The sequence below is a fragment of the Echinops telfairi genome, unplaced genomic scaffold, assembly GCF_000313985.2.
Source record: "Echinops telfairi isolate 266 unplaced genomic scaffold, ASM31398v2 ScPeMD7_1;HRSCAF=3_0, whole genome shotgun sequence".
In the NCBI taxonomy this organism is placed as follows: Eukaryota; Metazoa; Chordata; class Mammalia; order Afrosoricida; family Tenrecidae; genus Echinops; species Echinops telfairi.
Genome location: NW_022103896.1, coordinates 35,429,534 through 35,447,506, shown reverse-complemented (window position 1 = coordinate 35,447,506; position 17,973 = coordinate 35,429,534). Strand labels below are relative to the sequence as shown.

The 17,973-nt window shown below is 39.7% G+C and overlaps 1 protein-coding gene across 1 annotated transcript; it reads right to left on the bottom strand.

Moving 5' to 3' along the window:
- Positions 1 to 6,289: 6,289 nt before the first annotated feature.
- Positions 6,290 to 7,969, bottom strand: LOC101639161 (small EDRK-rich factor 2-like). Its single transcript, XM_045287183.1, has 2 exons — positions 7,931 to 7,969; positions 6,290 to 6,539 (listed from the first exon to the last, which is right to left on the bottom strand). Exons 1-2 carry the CDS (start codon positions 7,967 to 7,969, stop codon positions 6,339 to 6,341), a joined length of 240 nt encoding a protein of 79 aa, XP_045143118.1. The 3' UTR covers positions 6,290 to 6,338.
- Between the last annotated feature and the right edge of the window lie 10,004 nt (positions 7,970 to 17,973).

Sequence of the window (17,973 nt, the reverse complement as noted above, 5' to 3'; positions counted from 1 at the left end):
ATGGGCTGTAAAATCCCACCACATATGATATTGTAAAAATTCTGAAGGTAAAGACATATTTTCCCCAGGGCCCTCCAGTCAACAGGGGTCCAGTTCTCAGACTCTGCTAAAGCCCTTATGCTAATTACAAAATGTGAGTCTGGGCCATAATCATTGACTGCCTGCTTGAGATCTTTTAGCAACTCAAAGGGTAAGGCAATGTGAATTCCTTGTTGCTGTTTCCCATAAGGCTGCCTGCTGGAAATTCTTAACAGGATAAGACATCTAAATTCTAAATCTCCTCCTGCAATTCCTCTTTCTACCCTTGAAAGTAAAGGTGCTTTCCTATACTTTGCCTCTTTGCTTTTATTCTCTGAGATGGTCTTCTGGACTGAAATATCCTAAAGCTCTACTTCCCGAACTTCATCTTCTGTGTTAGCTCTCTTAGTTTGCATTTCTTTGGAGTCAATCTCTCTACCTCCAGCACTGGCTTGCTTGCTCGTTTTATAATCTCTAGACTTTCTTACACTAAATTCCAGCAGGGGAACAGATGCTTTTAATATAATTTCCTGTCCTGACTCTGGCTTAATTTTCTCAGCTCTGTCTAAAATCTTCTCATTTGCCTGATACCCATTCTGCTTGCCTCTCACCAGATTTAAGTTTGGGTATCTTAGAGGATTCTCACTGCTCTGCTGATCTTGTTCTTTTGCTCTCTTACCCTGAAGAGGCTCCAACACTGTTTTAGTCTGCACGCATAGCACCCAGGTCTCCATGGGTATGCTCTGTCCTTCCCTGTGGGTTTATTAGCTTAAGTTAATGGCTACCTTATTCCAGATCTCCATATCAAAGGTTCCTGACTCTGGGAAAGGATTAAATTTCTTTACCACTTGAAGAAACTTTTTCATTCTCTTATTCATTACCACTACATTTTGTTTCTTCAAGAGGTGGCAAAGCGTGATATCGTACTCTGTATCCTGAATCTTTGTCTGACCATATCTCACTCAGACTTAAAAACACACTTAAAAAAATAAACTCAAAAAATATTTTTCCCAATTCACCCTCTCTGTCCGATGAGGCTGTACAATTGTTACGCGGGATATAACTCAAAAGAGTTCTTTTCCTACAGGCCACATGTAATGGATGCTGTATGTCAGGGTACCCCTCCTAACACATCATCACAGGTCCGGTAAGGCGCAATTGTACAGCGATTGTAAGTAAAGACTATAGTAAAGCCACAGAGGGCATGAGAGATAGTAGGGAGATTGAAATAATGGAGTCAGACACATTTCATGGTAGTATGCTCGCCTCAGCCTCACTTGGTGGTCCACGTGGAGAGAGAGAGAGTGAGAGATATTTCTTGCTCACCAAGGCCTTTATATTCTCTGGGGATGTGCAAGCCCCTAATTACAGGTGCTGTCATAAGTCACAGGAAAGGGTTGTGCTATAGGTAGTACAGTAATGGGAGGGAGGTGATCTAGGGGTATCCATGTAATAGGAAGGGGAGGTAATAGAAGTACACATGTGACAAGATGGGCGGATCCTAGATTCAAGATTGCAGCCTAACTTTGGATGTCACTGAGCTGGGTTGACCTGTTCTCTGGCTCGCTATAGAAACCATTATCAGTAGGGTGTAAACCCACCTACAGGAATCTGCCTTTGCAAGAAGTAGCCCATTGTCACAAGCCTTTGGTGAGAAGTAGCCCATTGTCCTTAACATCAGGTGACGCGATTTTAACATTGGTAAAGCGTGACAAAAGCAGGACACCATTGATAACCCTCATATCCGGGTGAAATAGCCACATGGCAGCCAAACACAGTATACCCTAGCTTGTCGTGCATTCTTTCCAAAAATCGGGACTTTTTCAAAATGTCGCAGGATGCGGGGAAAAATTGGACTGTCACGCCAAAAGCGGGACATCTGGTCACCTTACAAGTTAATAGGAAGGAGCAGGACCTACCTGTTTTGGGCCCAGACAGTAGTCTGGCAACTGACTGCCTTCAGGGAGGTGACTTGACAATCATTTACCATTTGTTGCAAGCACTGTCCTAAGTCTAACGTATTTGGGGGAGACGACTTGGGAGAAATCTTTGTGTTTCCCACAACCACAGATCAATGCAAACAAACCTACAACCAAAATTCCTATCTGTGTCTTTAAATTCTTAAGTGTGCTTTGAAATGTTTAATAAAGTTAGGTTGGTTTTAAAATTTAGCTCAGTGACTCAGTTGCAGCTGTTTCAAATAATTGGTCATGAGCTTTTTATACTATCTGGCTTAATCTAAGAGAGTACAGCTTCCTGCTTTCTCTTCTCCGGGAACAGGAATCTGAAAATACATATCTTAAGGGATTATTTCAATTGTTCATACATAAGGATAAAAAATAGTAAAGATTTCACAAAAGGTAATATACTTTTAATTTTAGATACTTTTAATATAGATAAAAATAATGGGACTTTCAATTGACCATGTATTTTTAAAATGAAGAAAATCACATGCTCATTGTATCAATTTGGAAAAGTCAGACCTTTTAAAAAAGAAATGAACATTACATGCACTTTTTGCACTTAGTGATAGCTGCTTTAACATTGGGCTTCACTGTCTTGACTTCTGCTTTATTGCTTCTGTAATGATTAGAATTGGGTACTCAATACAACATTTGTTTGAATTATGTTGGAACTTAAGAGATTCGTAAACAAATGGCCAATACTGATCTTTGAGAAACATTTTCCTTTTTTATCTAAAAGCACTTCCTTTTTTTACGTTACCAACAACAAGCAACAGTAGCAATGTACAGGCTCTCCCCTTCTATCATGACTTAATAAATATTGGTTGCAGGGGGAAGGAGCATTAGAACTGATTGTGATGATGTATGTACAACGCTTTTAAAAAGCGATTTAACTATGGAAGTATAATATGTGAATATTGTATCAAGAAAATTGAAAAAAGGAAACCAAACTTGATCAATGGTTACCATGGGTAAAGAAGGAAGAGTGGTTGCTTAGGGGGCATTGAGTTTATATTAATGGTGGTGGAATAATTTGGAAAGGGATATTAATAATGATTGTACAACATGAAGAGTATAATCAATGGCACTGAATTATACATGTAGAAGTTGTTCAGTTGGGGAAAAAAATATTGGTTCCTTTGATTAGCCATAAAACGGAACCTGTGGCTACCTGAGTAATTAACTCAAGGTCTGTTTTCTGGTCTCTCTCTTAAGAGACTGCAATCACAATCACAATTATGGTTGCCCTCCATTGTCTAAGCAGTTGTCATGAGGGGTCTCAAGTCGGTTCTGACCCATAGCGACCCTATGTATCACAGAAGGAAATACTGCCCTGACCTATACTGTGGTATAGGTTAAAATGATCCTTTCACGAGAAGTAACATAACTTTCGGAACACAGGAACTCAAGTGAAATAATCTACCGTCAATTCTTATTTCAAGTGCGATTACAGAAATATGAGTCGAATGGGCAAATGAACTGATTTTAAATAAATACATCTCATCTGGTGAGTGTTGCACCTCAGTAGTCACCTTCGGAGGTTATGAGTTTATTCCAGCTGTCCTGTTACTGCTGTTAACTTTTTATTTTTTTTAATTTTTTGGTGAGATTAGACATGCTGATAGTTTTACAATAAAAAAAAGAAATAAAGACTGTTATGTGAAATACTACCTTGTTCCAGGTTTTAGCCACACCTGCACACCCATGAGTCAATCTATATTTTTTAAAGTTTTATTGAGAAATAATTAACGTCATACAATTCAGTAGTTCAAGCATATTAAGAAGAGTTGTACAATAATCACCACAGTCATCTTTGGGACATTTTCTTCCTTCTTTTCTTTTGAAATCATTTTATTGGGGGCTCGTACAACTTTTATCACAATCCATACATCCATCCATTGTGTCAAGCACATTTGTACAATTGTTGCCATCATCATTTTAGAAACCTTTTCTTTCTACTTGAGCTCTTGGCATCAGCTCATTTTTTCCCCTCCCTTCCCTCTGCCCCCTCCCTCCCTCCCTCCCTCATAAACCCTTGATTATTTATAAATTATTATTATTTTTTCATGTCTTACACTGACTGATGTCTTCCTTCACCCACTTTTCTGTTGTGCAACCCCCTGGGAGGGGGTTATAGGTAGATGATTGTGATCGGTTTCCCTATCTCCCCCCACAAAAATTTCCCTTCCCCTCCTGGAATGGCTACTTCTGCTCCTGAGGGGTTTATCTGTCCTGCTTTCCCAGTGTTTCCAGCTCTTGTCTGTACCCGTGTACATGCTCTAGTCTAGCCAGATTTGTAAGGTGAAATTGGGGGCATGATAATGGGGGCAGGAAGCATTAAAAAACTAGAAAAAAGTTGTATGTTTCATCCGTGCTATACTGCACCCTGACTGTATTGTCTCCTCCCCACAATCCTTCTGTAAGGGGATGTCCAGTTGCCTACAAATGGGTTTTGGGTCTTTACTCTGCACTCCCCCTCATTCCAATGATAAGATTTTTTGTTCTGGGTTTTGATGCCCGACATCTGATCCTATCAACACCTCATGATCACACAGGCTGGTGTGTTTCTTCCATGTGGGCTTTGCTGCTTCTCAGCTAGATGGCCACTTGCTTATCTTCAAGCCTTAAAGACCCTAGATGCTATGTCTTGATAGCTGGGCACCATCAGCTTTCTTCACCATATTTGCTTATGCACCCTCTTTGTCTTCAGTGATTGTGTTAGGAAGGTGAGCATCATGGAATGTGAGGTTAATAGAACAAAGTGTTCTTGCATTGAGGGAGTACTTGAGTAGAGGCCCAATGTCCATCTGCTACCTTGATACTAAACCTATAAATATATGTACATAGATCTATTTCCCCATCATCATATATAAATCTATTTACATATATACATGTCTGTATTTAGACCTCTATAAATACTCTTTGCTTCCTACTTCTTTCCTCTACTTCCTTTTACTTTCCTCTTGACCCACTATCATGTTTAGCCTTCATTTGAGTTTCAGTAATTCCTCTTGGTTACATTGCCCTTGACCACCTACCAGGCCTCCTACACCCTCCTTGCCATCGATTTTGGATCACTTGTTGTTCCCCTGTCCCTGAGTTTGTTAACATCCACTTCCTTTCCCCCATCTCCCCCTCTCCCAGGTCACCCAGGAACCATTGTTCCCATTGTTTTCTTCTCCAGATTGTTTATCCCACCTATCTTACCTAGATAGACACGCAGAGATAGTAATATGCACCAAAAAAATGACGGAGCAAAACAAAGCAACAAAAGAAAACCCAACAACAACAAAAAGAAAAGCTTATAAGTAGTTCAAGGTCTGTTTGTTGACCCTTAGGAATGTTTTCCTGTCGAGTTGGATGGGGTGCCACGCTCTGGCCCCAAAGTCTATTTTTTGTTTTCCCTGGGGACTTCATTGCTCTGCTTCCTTTGCTGTTCTGTTGCACACCCTGAGTGTTTTGCCTTGGTGTGGTGGGGTCAGATCAGGCACAATTCTCCCACTGTGTCTCCACTGTTGTCCCCCGAAGCGCTGTGTGTCAGTGAGGGACGTTGTGTCTTGTAGTGGGGCCATCCATATGGTCCTCTCTGTGCATTGGCTGCTCTTAGCATGAATATCATCCTCAGGGCATGGTGGGCCAGGATGTGCCCCACTGTCTCTCCCTCTCGCTTCATTCGCTGTTGTATGCTCTGATCAGATGTGCCCCTCTCCCAGAGCTGTAGCTCTAATGCTGTCCTCTGAAGTGAATTCTTCTGGGGGGAGAGGGGACTGTTCATGTAGTTGGGATTGGGGCCACCCCTCAGACCTCTCTATTGGTTCCCTTCTTGATGTGGGTATGTTGCATTCACGTCTTGGAACACCAGATTGAAGTCTGGTCCCTCTTTCCCTGTGGAGCTATAAACAACACCCTCCCCTTGGGTGGGTTAGTACCCTGTTTCCCTGCTACCCATGCCTCTCCCCCTTTTTAGTTGACTCCCATTTGTATCCCTGGATTTGGCCTGGCCCCGGCCATAATACCTGGACTTCACCCCAGAAATGTATTTACACATTAGCATATTTCCTATGCGCCCTTTGCTTTTTTTTTCTTTTACAACGCTACGTTTAATATTTTGGGGTGAGCCCCACAGGAATAAAAAACACTGGGAAGGGGTAACCCCCTCAACCCTCAGGTGTGGCCCAGGGGGAGAGGGGCTACCTGAGGGGAAGGAAGCACAAAAGGGACCCGCTGCAGACTCAGGGCAAAGGGAATGCTATCGGTGCTGGGACCTGTGAGCATTTCAGGAGGAACGCGAACGTGGTAGGACTGGCTCCAGGCACACAGGCGGAGGGCAAGAGGGTTGGACACGAAGCCACAAAGCTACTTGGTTTCCTCCTTCTTCTCGTTTGCCTTTTTCTGCTTCTGCTGCATGATCTCCGAGTCCCTCTGCTTGCGGGCAACAGCAGAAAGCCCGTCATCTCGGCACTTTCCCTTAACGGAGTCACTCTGATTTTTCATATTCTTCTGGCGGGCAAGCTTGCCTTGGTTACCGTGGGTCACGGCGCCGGCAGCAGCTCCAGCCTGCCCAGGTTGCGTCCCCTAGTTCTGTCTGACGTTGCAGGCCCCGCCCCCTTCTACTACGTACCTTTTGCATTTTTAAGCTTACCTCAGTGGACTCTTACGTTGTACTTTTCCTTTTGTGCTTGGCGTACTTTGCTTAGCATAATTTCCTCAAGTTCTTCCCATGCCGTGATATGCTTCATGCGTTCATCACTGCTCTTTAGGGATGTGTAGTACTCCATTGTATGTATGCACCACACTTTTTTAATCCGTTCGTCTGTTGATGGAACTTTGGGTTGTTTCCAACTCCTTGCAATTGTGAACTGTGCCGTGATGAACATTGGAGTACAGATGTCTGGCCGTGGTTTGTTTCTTGCCTCTTCTGGGTATATGCCCAGTAGGGGGATTGCTGGGTTGTATGGTAGCTCCATTTCTATCTAATTTAGATACCACCAACATAATTTCCACAGTGGCTGTACATACCCACATGTCCACCAGCAGTGGATGAGAGTTCCTATCTCCCTCCAGCCCCTCCAACACTTGTTGCTTTCTGATTTTTTGAATTGGGCTATCTTTGAGGGTGTTCAGTGGTTATCTCATAGTTGTTTTATTTATTTATTCTTTTTAAAAATAATTTTATTAGGGTTCATACGACTCTTATCACAATCCATACATACATCAATTGTGTAAAGCACATTTGTACATTCATTGCCCTCGGCATTCTCAAAACATTTGCTCTCCACTTAAGCCCCCGCCATCAGGTCCTCATTTTTTCCCCTCCCTCTTTTCTCCCCCCTCCTTCATCATAGTTGTTTTAATTTGCATTTCTTTTATGGCTAATGATTGGGAACATTTTCCCATGTTTCTTGGCCATGCGGATTTCTGCCCTTGTGAAACTTCTTTTTAGGTCCTTTGTCCACCTCCTCAGTGGGCAATTAGGTTTTTTCTTTTTGGAAGCTAGCAGAGTATTGTAGATTTTAGCAATAAGGCCTTTGATGTGTCATTGCTAAAGATGTTTTCCCAGTCTGTGGACTTTCTTATTACTCTCTTGGTGAATTCTTTCAATGTACACAGGTGTTTATCTTCAGTATATCCCACTTGTCAATTTGTGACTCATCTGTATTTGTGTCCTTCCCTATTTCTGATAGCCTATGTATTCCCTGCGCCAAAGTTCTCAGTTTGTCCCAGTTCCCTCATTGATGGCCCTAATAGTTTGGGGTTTTACCTTGAGGTCTGAGATCCACCTTGAGTTTATTGTGCATGGTGTGAGATAAGGGTCTTACTTCATTTTTTGGCAGGTATTTATCCATTTTTCCCCAGCATCACTTGTTGAGTAGGGCGTCCACTTCCCATTTGATATTTTTGGGGCCCTTATCAAAGATCAGTTGTCTGTATGCTGGTGATTTTATTACTGGGTTCAGTTCTTTTCCATTGGTCTGAATAGCTCTCATTATTCCAATACCATGTGGTTTTGACCACTGTGGCTGTGTAATATGTGCTAACGTCAGGTAAAGTAAGCCCTTCCACTATGTTCTTCTTTTTAAGGAGTTCTCTGCTAATTCTGGGCTGCTTTCTTCTCCATGTGAAGTTGGTAAATCAGTTTTTCCATGTCTATGAAGAAAGATGATGGTAATTGTATCAGGATTGCATTAAACGAATGTAGTACCTTGGGCAGAACTGACATCTTTACTATATTTAGTCTTCCAATTCAGGAGCGTGGGTTATTCTTCCATTTGTTGAGGTCACTCTTGGTTTCTTATAACACTGTTCTATAGTTTTCCTTATACAAATCTTTTGTTTTTTTAGTCAGGTATATTCCTAGATATTTCAATTTGTGCTTGGCTATTGTAAAGGGTATCACCGTTTTGATCCCCTCTTCTGTGGTCTTGTCTGATGTGTATAGCAGTCCGATAGACTTCTGTGTGTTGATCTTGTATCCTCCCACTCTGCCATAGTCCTCTATTGTAGTGGTTCTCAACCTTCCTAATACTGGGACCCTTTAATACAATTCCTCATGTGTGGTAACCCTGTATATGGGTGTATCTGCATATTGGCGACCTGCCTGGAGATGAATAGAGGAGTGGTGTCTCGGTTCCTAAGACCAAAAAACTATGGTCTTAGGCGACCCCTGTGAAAGAGTCATTTGACCCCCAAAGGGGTCATGACACCCAGGATGAAAACTGCTGCTGTATTGCTTCCAGTACTCCCCTATGGAGCTTTTGGGGTTTTCCATATATAAGATCATATCATCTGCAAATAACGATAGTTTCACCTCTTCCTTCCCCAGGTGAATACCTTTGATGTCTTTTCTTTGCCTTATACTGTTAGCTAAAACCTCCAGTACAATGTTAAATAAGAGTGGGGACAGGGGGCATCCTTGTCTGGTCCCCTTTTTCAGTGAGATTGTTTTCCTCTTTTCTCCATTGACTACCACACTGGCTGTTGGTTTTTCATATATAGCTTATATTATATTGAGGAATTTTCCATCTATTCCTATTTTCTTGAGTGTCTTAAACAGGAATTGGTGTTCGACGTCGAATGCTTTTTCCGCATCTATCAATATTATCATGTGGTTCTTATAATTTTTCACGTAAATATGGTGAATGATACTAATGGTCTTTCGTATGTTGAACCATTCCTGCATCCCTGGTATGAATTCCACTTGGTCATGGTGAATTGTTTCATATACTTTTATATTCTATTGGCCAGTATTTTGTTAAAGATTTTTATATCAATGTTTATTTGGGATATTGGTCTGTAGTTCTCCATTCTTGTGGGATTCTTGCCCAGTTTTTGGTATCAGAGTTATACTAGCTTCATAGAAAGAGTTCGTGAGTTTGCCATCTTTTTCTATGTTTTGGAAGAGTTTGTGTAGGATTGGTGTCAGTTCTTCCCTAAGTGCTTGATTGAATTCTCCTGTGAAGCCATCTGGTCCAGGGGATTTTTTTTTTTTTTTTTTGGTAATTCCTCAATAACCTTGTCTATTTCTTCTATTGCTATGTGTGTGCTGAGATTCTTGACATCCATCGGGGATAGTCTAGGGAGGGATTGTTTTTCCAAGAATTTGCCCATGTCTCTCAAGTTGTTGAATTCATTGGCGTACAGCCCTTCATGGTACTATGTAATTATCCTTTTGATTTTATTAGGGTCTGTTGTAATGTCCCTTCTTTCATCCCTCATTCTTGCTACTGAAAATTTCCCCTTCCTTTCTTTGGTTAGGTTTGCCAGCGGTCTGTCGATTCTGCTTATCCTTTCAAAAAACCAACTTTTAGCAGTGTTAATTTTTTACATAGTTTTCTTATTTTCCCTCTCTTGAATCTTAGCCCAAAGTTTTATTATTTCTTTTCATTTGCTATTAGTGGGATTGTCTTGTTAACTCTGCTCTAGTTGTGCCAGCATATCAGTCATAAGTCTCTCTTCCTTTTTCATGTGTGCATGTATTGCTATGAAACTTCCCTCGCTGTGCCCCATAAGTTTTGTTATGTTGTGTTCTCATTATCATTGGTTTCTAGAAATTTCCTAATTTCATCTCTGTTCTGCGCCAGTACATACTCCTTTTACAATAGAGTTATTTATCATTTAAATTGTTGTATTTGCCCTTGTTTTCTTCATCTTCCTTTTGTTGATTTCGAGTCTTATGGCACATTAGTCAGAGAGAGAGGTCTGTATGATATCAATGTGCTTAAATTTATGCAGATCCGACTAATGCCCTGGCACGTGGTCTGTCTTTGAACATGTGCCATGTGGGCTTGAAAAGAATATGAATTTGTTTGTATTTTGTTGGAAAGCTCTGTAACTATCTATCAGGTCAAGTCATCCAATTGTGCTGTTTAGACATGTAACTTCTTTGTTGAGTTTCTTTCCCTGTGATCTATCTCAGAGAGCATATATTTTTCAGAGAGTGGTGTATTGAAGTCACCTACCATAATTGTTGAGTCAGTTACTTCTTTTTTCATCTTTTGGAACATTTGATTGACATATTCAGCGAGTCTCTTGTTTGGGCAATATATGTTTAAAATGCTTAGTGGTTCTTTGTCTACAGTTCCCTTGAGCATTATATACTGTCCTTCCTCATCTCTTTTTATGGTTTACACTTTGAGATAAAATTTGTCTGAGATTAGGATTGCAACCCCTGCTTTTTTTAAAGTGTTGTTTGCTTGGTATGTTTTTCTCAAGCCTTTGATTCTCAGCCTATTTTTGTCTGTAATCTGGAGATGTGTCTCCTGTAGGCAGCCGATTGATGCCTCAGCCTTTTAATGCTTGAGTTCAGTCCATTGATTTTCAGGGCTATTACATCCATCTGTGAACTCTTTGATGGCATCTTATACCTTTTGTGTTGGGTGGTTTCCTACCTCCCTTTCTTTTCAGTGTGTTGTGCGTGTGTGTGTGTATGTGTGTGTGTGTGTGTGTGATTCCTGTCTTCTTTCCACCCTTAAGCCAATGCTATCTTGTGGTCTGTGTTCTCTTTGTTGCTCTTGGTGGGGTTGTTCTATGTAGCGGTCTCTTGTTTGTGCTCACTGAGTGCTGTTCTTCTGCCCATACTGGGCTGGCAAGGACCTTTTGTAGGGCCGGATTTATTTTAACATATTGTTTGAGTTTTTCTTTGTCTGGGAAGACTCTTACTTCTCCATCTATCTTGATAGATAATTTGGCTGGATAGAGTATTTTTTGGGTTTGTGTTATTTTCCTTCAATTTTTGGAATATATTACTCCACTCTCTCCTCTTCTTCATAGTTTCTGCTGATAGGTCTGAGCATATTCTTATTTGGGAACCTTCATATGTGATTGCTTATTTTTCCCTAGCTGCTTTCATGATTTTCTCCTTTTCCTCATAGTTGGATAGTTTTTTAAATTAAATAATCATTTTATTAGGATCTCATACAACTCATCACAATCTGTACATACGTCATTTTTGTCCAGCACATTAGTACACATTAGCACATGACTTCATCATTCTCACAACACCCACTTTCCACTTGAGCCCTTGGTGTCAGTTCATTTTCCCCAATCCCTCTCTGCTCTCCCCAACCCCCCAAGCCCCTGGTAATTTATAAATTATTATTATTTTATCATATCTTACCCCATCCAATGTCTCCCTCACCCACTTCTCCACTGTCCGTCCCCCAGGGAGGAGACCATGTGCAGACCTTGTCATCTGTTACCCCTTTCTCCCTCACCCTCCTTCCCTCCACCTTCCCGCCATCGTCACCCTCTCCACTGGTCCTGGGGCGTTCATCTGTCCTGGGTTCACTGTATTTCCAGTTCCTATCTGTGGCAGTGGCTTCACTCACTACTTTCTGCAGACTAAATGTTTAGCATTTAGGCCCTCGTACCGTTCTCTCCTCAGAATACAGAAGCTGATGTGCTTTTTTGTGTTACTTAGCTGACTCCTCATTTAGATCGTTGTAGATGCTATTTTTTTCTAATAGCCATGCCCCATCAGATTTCTTCACTACACTTTGTTATGTAACACCTGTATCTCTTCACAGAAAGGTGGAACAAGTACATGCTATGAGTTTGGAACAGTGTGCATTATAGGAAAGGATGTAATGAATAGTTGTGATACAATGGTCATTATACACAAAAAAATGAGTAGTTAAACAAACCATGATGGTAATCCTTGTAGTATGAGTTGTTAAATATTAAACTGATGATCAGCCCTGTAAACCTTTACCTAATTCACAAAAAAAGTTAAAAAATTTTTTTCAAAAAATGTAAAGCAACATAGTCTTTCTCAGTACATTTTTGGGACCATATAACTTATTCTTAAAGTTATTTACGTTAACATTATGGGAATATTGTTATTGATAATTAGAAAATATATTTAATAATTTAGTTTATATTTGTTATATGGTAAGTAGCATTAGACATAACCCACAATGCAAAAGCTCATTGGGATCCTCAAAATTTTACTTGTGTAATTTTAAATAGTGAATAAGACAAAAAAGTTTGAGAATTGATGGACTAAAGGAAAGGTACAAAGAATCTTAGATGTACTTAGGGATGGCAGATTGTGGCTGGATGGTTTAGTTACTGATAAAGAATTGCAGGATATTAATAAATCCTAATAGTTCCTATTGTTTATGCCTGGTTTATGATTCCAATAGAGTACATTGCTCTGAGTCTCTGTATGGTCCTGGGTCACCCACGCTATGTGCCATAGAATATTGAGGTGCACTACATATTGCAAATCCCACACCAGAGGGATGTGATGTGGAAACCCCACTAGGTGAACAGGCTCTATCTCAAACACACCTGTAATCGAGGACTTAGGCCTAAGCTACATGGTGTGTGAAGAAGCAGAAGACAGCTCTTGAACTTTCGATAGGTGGACTAACAGTTATTTACTACTTTCATGCCCCACTTGTTTTATTAAGATATGTATTACTCTGACAGATGTGGGTCTGACATTGTCAGTGAATATTATTGTAAGTTTTCCTGGCTATCTACTCCCATTGTTTGTGTAGTGTCTAGTCTTGTAGGGATTTAATCTATACAAGTCAACAATCCATGTATTTCGATTTATTGTTAGCCTACATTTGTTTAATCTACCTTTCTCAATGGTATTTAAAAAATAAATATATGAGCTAAATAATTGACACTATAAACAGAAGAACCTTAAGCATGTGGGAGATGATTAATACGTTTTCTAACAACAGCAACAAAACAACACACACACACACACACACAACAAAAATATCTGTAAGGTGAACTAAAGACAGAAAATCTAGATACAGGAATGGATTTTGGTATCTCACCTAATTCTAGCTCAAATCCAAGAATTATTAATTCTTTTGGCATGGCCCTACTTCATAAGCGCCATTATGGAGGAAACGTGAAAGATATGGGTGCTACAGCAAAGTGTGTTGAAGACATTAGATCATGCTTGATTATCAGAAAGAGTAGTGTCTGGAGTTTTAAAGACTTGTTTTCAAATGAGTACCCATCTAAGTGAGATGTCAACTAAATCCATATGAAAGAAGCTCACTAACATGCATGATCTAAGGATTGTAAATAAAATGATTCAAATCAGAAGGTGGGAATGATATCAGAACTTGAATTTTGAAAATCTGGTTTGCAGGAAACTGGATGACAGTGGAAGGCCAAAATACATTTACAGGATATACACGGAATAAGCCTCTGGTGCCTCCCCTCTGATCACCACTGAGGGATGGAAACAACCTGGTTATCAGACGGAGTGTTGTAGGGACAATTTAAGTAGATTAAAATGAAAAGTCTAATTTGAATGGTTAAAACCTTGTAATTTGATCTCCCTTTTGATATACTTTGAGCCTAATATGGTTTTTAGTAACTTCTGTTTTGTTTTGTTTTCAAACTGAGGTTTATCTCTTGTGTTTTATGATTGTTGGTACCTTCTTGACTCTTTGTTTTGTATTTTCTATGTTTTTTGGTATAAGAAACCCAGGATGTATGAATCTATAGGAATACTAACTAGATGAAGGATTATGGGGCATGGGGGGCAGGGCAACAGGGGAAATGAGGGAGAAATAATGGGGTCCTGATATCAAGGGGTATGAGAATGAAGAAATGTTTGGAGACTGATGGTGGTAGTGATTGTACAACACTATATTATATGACTGAACTATTGAATGATATGTCTGGATTATGTCCTAATAAAGTGCGTGGAGGGAAAAGTTCCTATTCTAAAGAACGACGAGAAAGAAAGTACAGACACTAGTAGGTTGGAGGTATTCCTTAGCTGAAAATCTCCAACATTTATCGGTGTTTTTGAGTTGCCTGATCTTTATTTAAAACTCACCGTAGCACCTTTTTAACCTGCTGCCTTCTCTGTAAGACTTAGGACAAAGTCCAGGAAACAAAGACAGTACATTGAGATTTGAAAACAAAACAGGTCATAGTTATTGATTATGAGGCAAGTTTGTACTGTTAATGGTCTTCCATATTTTTTTATATCTTGTTTTAAGTTGTATTAAAATTGTGTTTTATCAACAGATGGCCATGCCATGTAAATAATGAAGATGACATATGCTTCTATTGAATTTAGTGTTGTAACGAATATAATCATAAAAATACAATACATATATATGATCCTTATTGTGGAAGTGGCTTATGTACACGACCACAGTATTTTTAATGCAATTTAGATCATCAGGCATGCTTTTGCATTCCCTTCTCCTTTGTTCTTTATCTATTTCCAATAGAAATGCCAGTGCCAGCAGCTGTCTGATGGTACATTTAACACTCATCACATAGGCACATGCCCCAGTCTGTAAGACTGTCTATATTTCCTGATCTGTATGCTGACAGATGAAAGTTCTGCACCTGATTTGCTATCACAGTTTCTAGGAATATAATTCCTTGTACCTCACCTTGAAGTTGTTCATCTAGGATCATAAACTGGAAGAAAGTATAATAAGGGCTGTGTAGCCTTGGTGTTTGACCTTTGGCATTGGGAAGTAGGAAGAAGGATTAAGATTTAGAATAGGTTAGATTCATACTCAATCAGAGAAGAGACAGGGAGGGGGAGGTAGGACAGGCTTCGAAGTAGAGAGCCAGGTAGTCAGTTGGAGTTATGCTCAAGCATAGCAAACTTCAAATATGGAAACTGCAATTAGAAGGTGTATTTTCTGTACTTAGTAGTTGGGTCATCAGTTCAGTCTTCCTTGGGGAATGGTGGGACATCACTCAATGGAGAAAGAGGCTAACGGTGGCTCCTGTTAACCTACATGCCTTACCCACCCCCTCATATACAGTCATAATTTCTGTAGTACATGAGCACTTTTGCCTCTCTTACTCTAGTCTTCCTTAAAATAGCTTTCTTATTTATTTTCAATACTGTTTATATAAATCATAGAAGTTAGTTTAAAGAGAACATTTTTGTGTGTAAAACTCATTTTCCTATTGATTGGTTATTTTCACTTTTCCCCCCTTATTTTTATCTCTTTTTTTTAAACAGTGCTGCTATAACCATTCTTTAGTAGTCTTGGAATGTATGATTTTCTTTTACAAAAAATCTTTTATATCCTCAATTAGTCATTAGAAAATGCACAATTAAAAAAATTAAAAGTTGTTTAGGGGATAATGCTATATATATTGTTTAAAGAAATGTATAATTATCTAAATTAGTATTTGTTTATATATTGTTAGCTTGCTTGTCACTGAAATTTAACCATAAACAACACTTTGCCAATTAATTTAGATGTTCATCAATTCAGATTACCATCTTTTTTGTGTGTTAGATACCTGTACTTAATAATTAATAGATTTTGTTGGGTAAAGTGGTGAATCAGCAAATGTCTAATTCTGATGAATTTAAATTTGACCTCACTTCAGTTTAAACGTATCCTTAATTTTGTTTATAAGTTTTTGCTGTAGTCACCTAAGGCGCCATAACAGAAATCTTTCAAAAGAGTGGTTTTAAAAAATAGAACTGTAATTCCCCATAACTCTTAAGGTCAGAAGTCCAAATCAGGTTCATGGCTGAGTGTCTTCCCTCTGTGAACCAGCCTCTTAATTCCTGGCATCAGCCACCATGCTGTGGTGTTCCTTGTCCTTTGTATGTGTCTCTGTGTCTATACTGATCTTTTTAAAAATTTTTATTTTAATCGTTTTATTAGGGGCTCATACGACTTTTATCACAATCTATACATACATCAGTTGTGTAAAGCACATTTGTACATTCATTGTCCTCGTCATTCTCAAAACATTTGCTCTCCACTTATGTCCCTGGCATCAGGTCCTTATTTTCCTCCTCCCTCCCTCCTCCTTTCTCCCTCCTCCCCCCTCCTTCATGAGCCCTTGATAATTTATACATTATTATTTTGTCATATCTTGCTCTGTCCAACGTCTCCCTTCACCCACTTTTCTGTTGTCTGTCCTCCACGGAGGAGGTCACATATAGATCCTTGTAATTGATTCCCTCTTTCCAACCCACTCTCCCTCTACCCCCCCAGCATCGCCACTCACACCACTGGTCCTGAAGGGATCATCCTCCCTGGATTCCCTGTGTTTCCAGTTCCTATCTGTACCAGTGTATATCCTCTAGTCTAGCCAGACTTGCAAAGTAGAATTCAGATCATGATAGTGAGGGTGGTGAGGGGAGGGAGGAAGCATTTAGGGGCTAGAGGAAAGTTTTTTTTTCATCGTTGCTACATCGGACCCTGTCTGGCTCGTCTCCTCCCCAAGACCTCTCTGCAAGGGGATCTCCATATACTGATCTTTTTTATAACTCAGCAGTGATTTGGCTAAGGTTTCACCCTGCACTGGTGTGACCTCACTAACAGAACAGAATAAAAATCCCATTTCCAAGTAGGATCGCATTCACAGGTACAGGAGTTAAAATTAAAGCACTTATTTTGGGGTAGGGTACAATTCAGTTTACAGCAGCGCAGATTCTTGTTCTTAAAAAAATGAAATAAAGCGAAGAATAAAACAATAACTATCCAATTATTTTCAAAGACACAGCTTGTACATTTTCTCAAGTGGCAGTTAGTAGTAATTGCATCTCTAAATTATTGATATCTTTTGGAAATTGTTCCTTTATTAGTAAAGATTAAGAAAAAGATAAATGAAAAGAATGCTTCCATCTAATATGTATCTGATATATTAACCCACGAAAATTATATTATTACTTCCATAGCACAGTTGTGTACTTGAAGTATTAAACAGGGAAACCATTTGGATCTGCAAACAATTATAAAGCTATGTGGCAGAAGTGAATTTTGATTCTAATTTCTGACGGTGGAAAATTATTAAGTAATTTAATAAAAATTAACTCAGTAAAGAAAGTTACTTACTCAGTTGAGCACTGTAATAAAAATAGGTTAAAATTGTTGGTAAGAAAGAAGTGTAATTTCATAGCAAACATCACACACAGAAAGGTATCACATTTTCTGTGACTTCAATGAGTTTCAGTTGTCCGTGCTTGTCTGTGAAAGCCTGAGAGCACCCGCCTAACCGTACAGTTCCATGTCGCCCTCTTCTTAAACACAGAGCAGCCGAATGCCATCAACCATTTTCCTTTCTGACTTGGCATATTATTTCTGTTGGCCTTGCTTCCTCTTGTGTGCCTATTTCTGCTTCCCCACCTGGCAGTAGTTCGATTAAGCCTCCTGCTTCAGCTTCTCCTTGTTTTCCTCGTCTGGCTGTGCTGACCGCCCATTCTTGACTTCCTTTGCCGGCCGGTAGGTCCCTCCCCTCCTGCTTCTCTGACTACCGACTGTTCACTTCCGTTTTTCTGTTGAATGCTTGTGCTCCCCCTTTGGCCTGGGGATACCTCCCTCTTCTGACTTACTCTCCTTTGCAACTCTTTTGCTCACAAAACGAAATGATTTGAAACCTATCGTGACCCCATGTTTCAGATAGAACTGTCCAATAGGATTTTCTAGGCTGTAATTTTCTTCTTCTTTTTTCCCCCAATTTCTTTTCTTTTTAAATTTTTATCTTTTAATTCCATTTTCTTTTCTTTTTTTTT

Coding starts and splice junctions, on each gene's coding strand:
- LOC101639161 (XM_045287183.1), bottom strand. CDS start 7,969: ATGAGAGCTATTCAGACCAATGGAAAAGAACTGAACCCA. Junction 6,540..7,930: donor ATGGAAAAGAACTGAACCCA/GTAATAAAATCA, acceptor CAACCTGGGCAG/GCTGGAGCTGCTGCCGGCGC.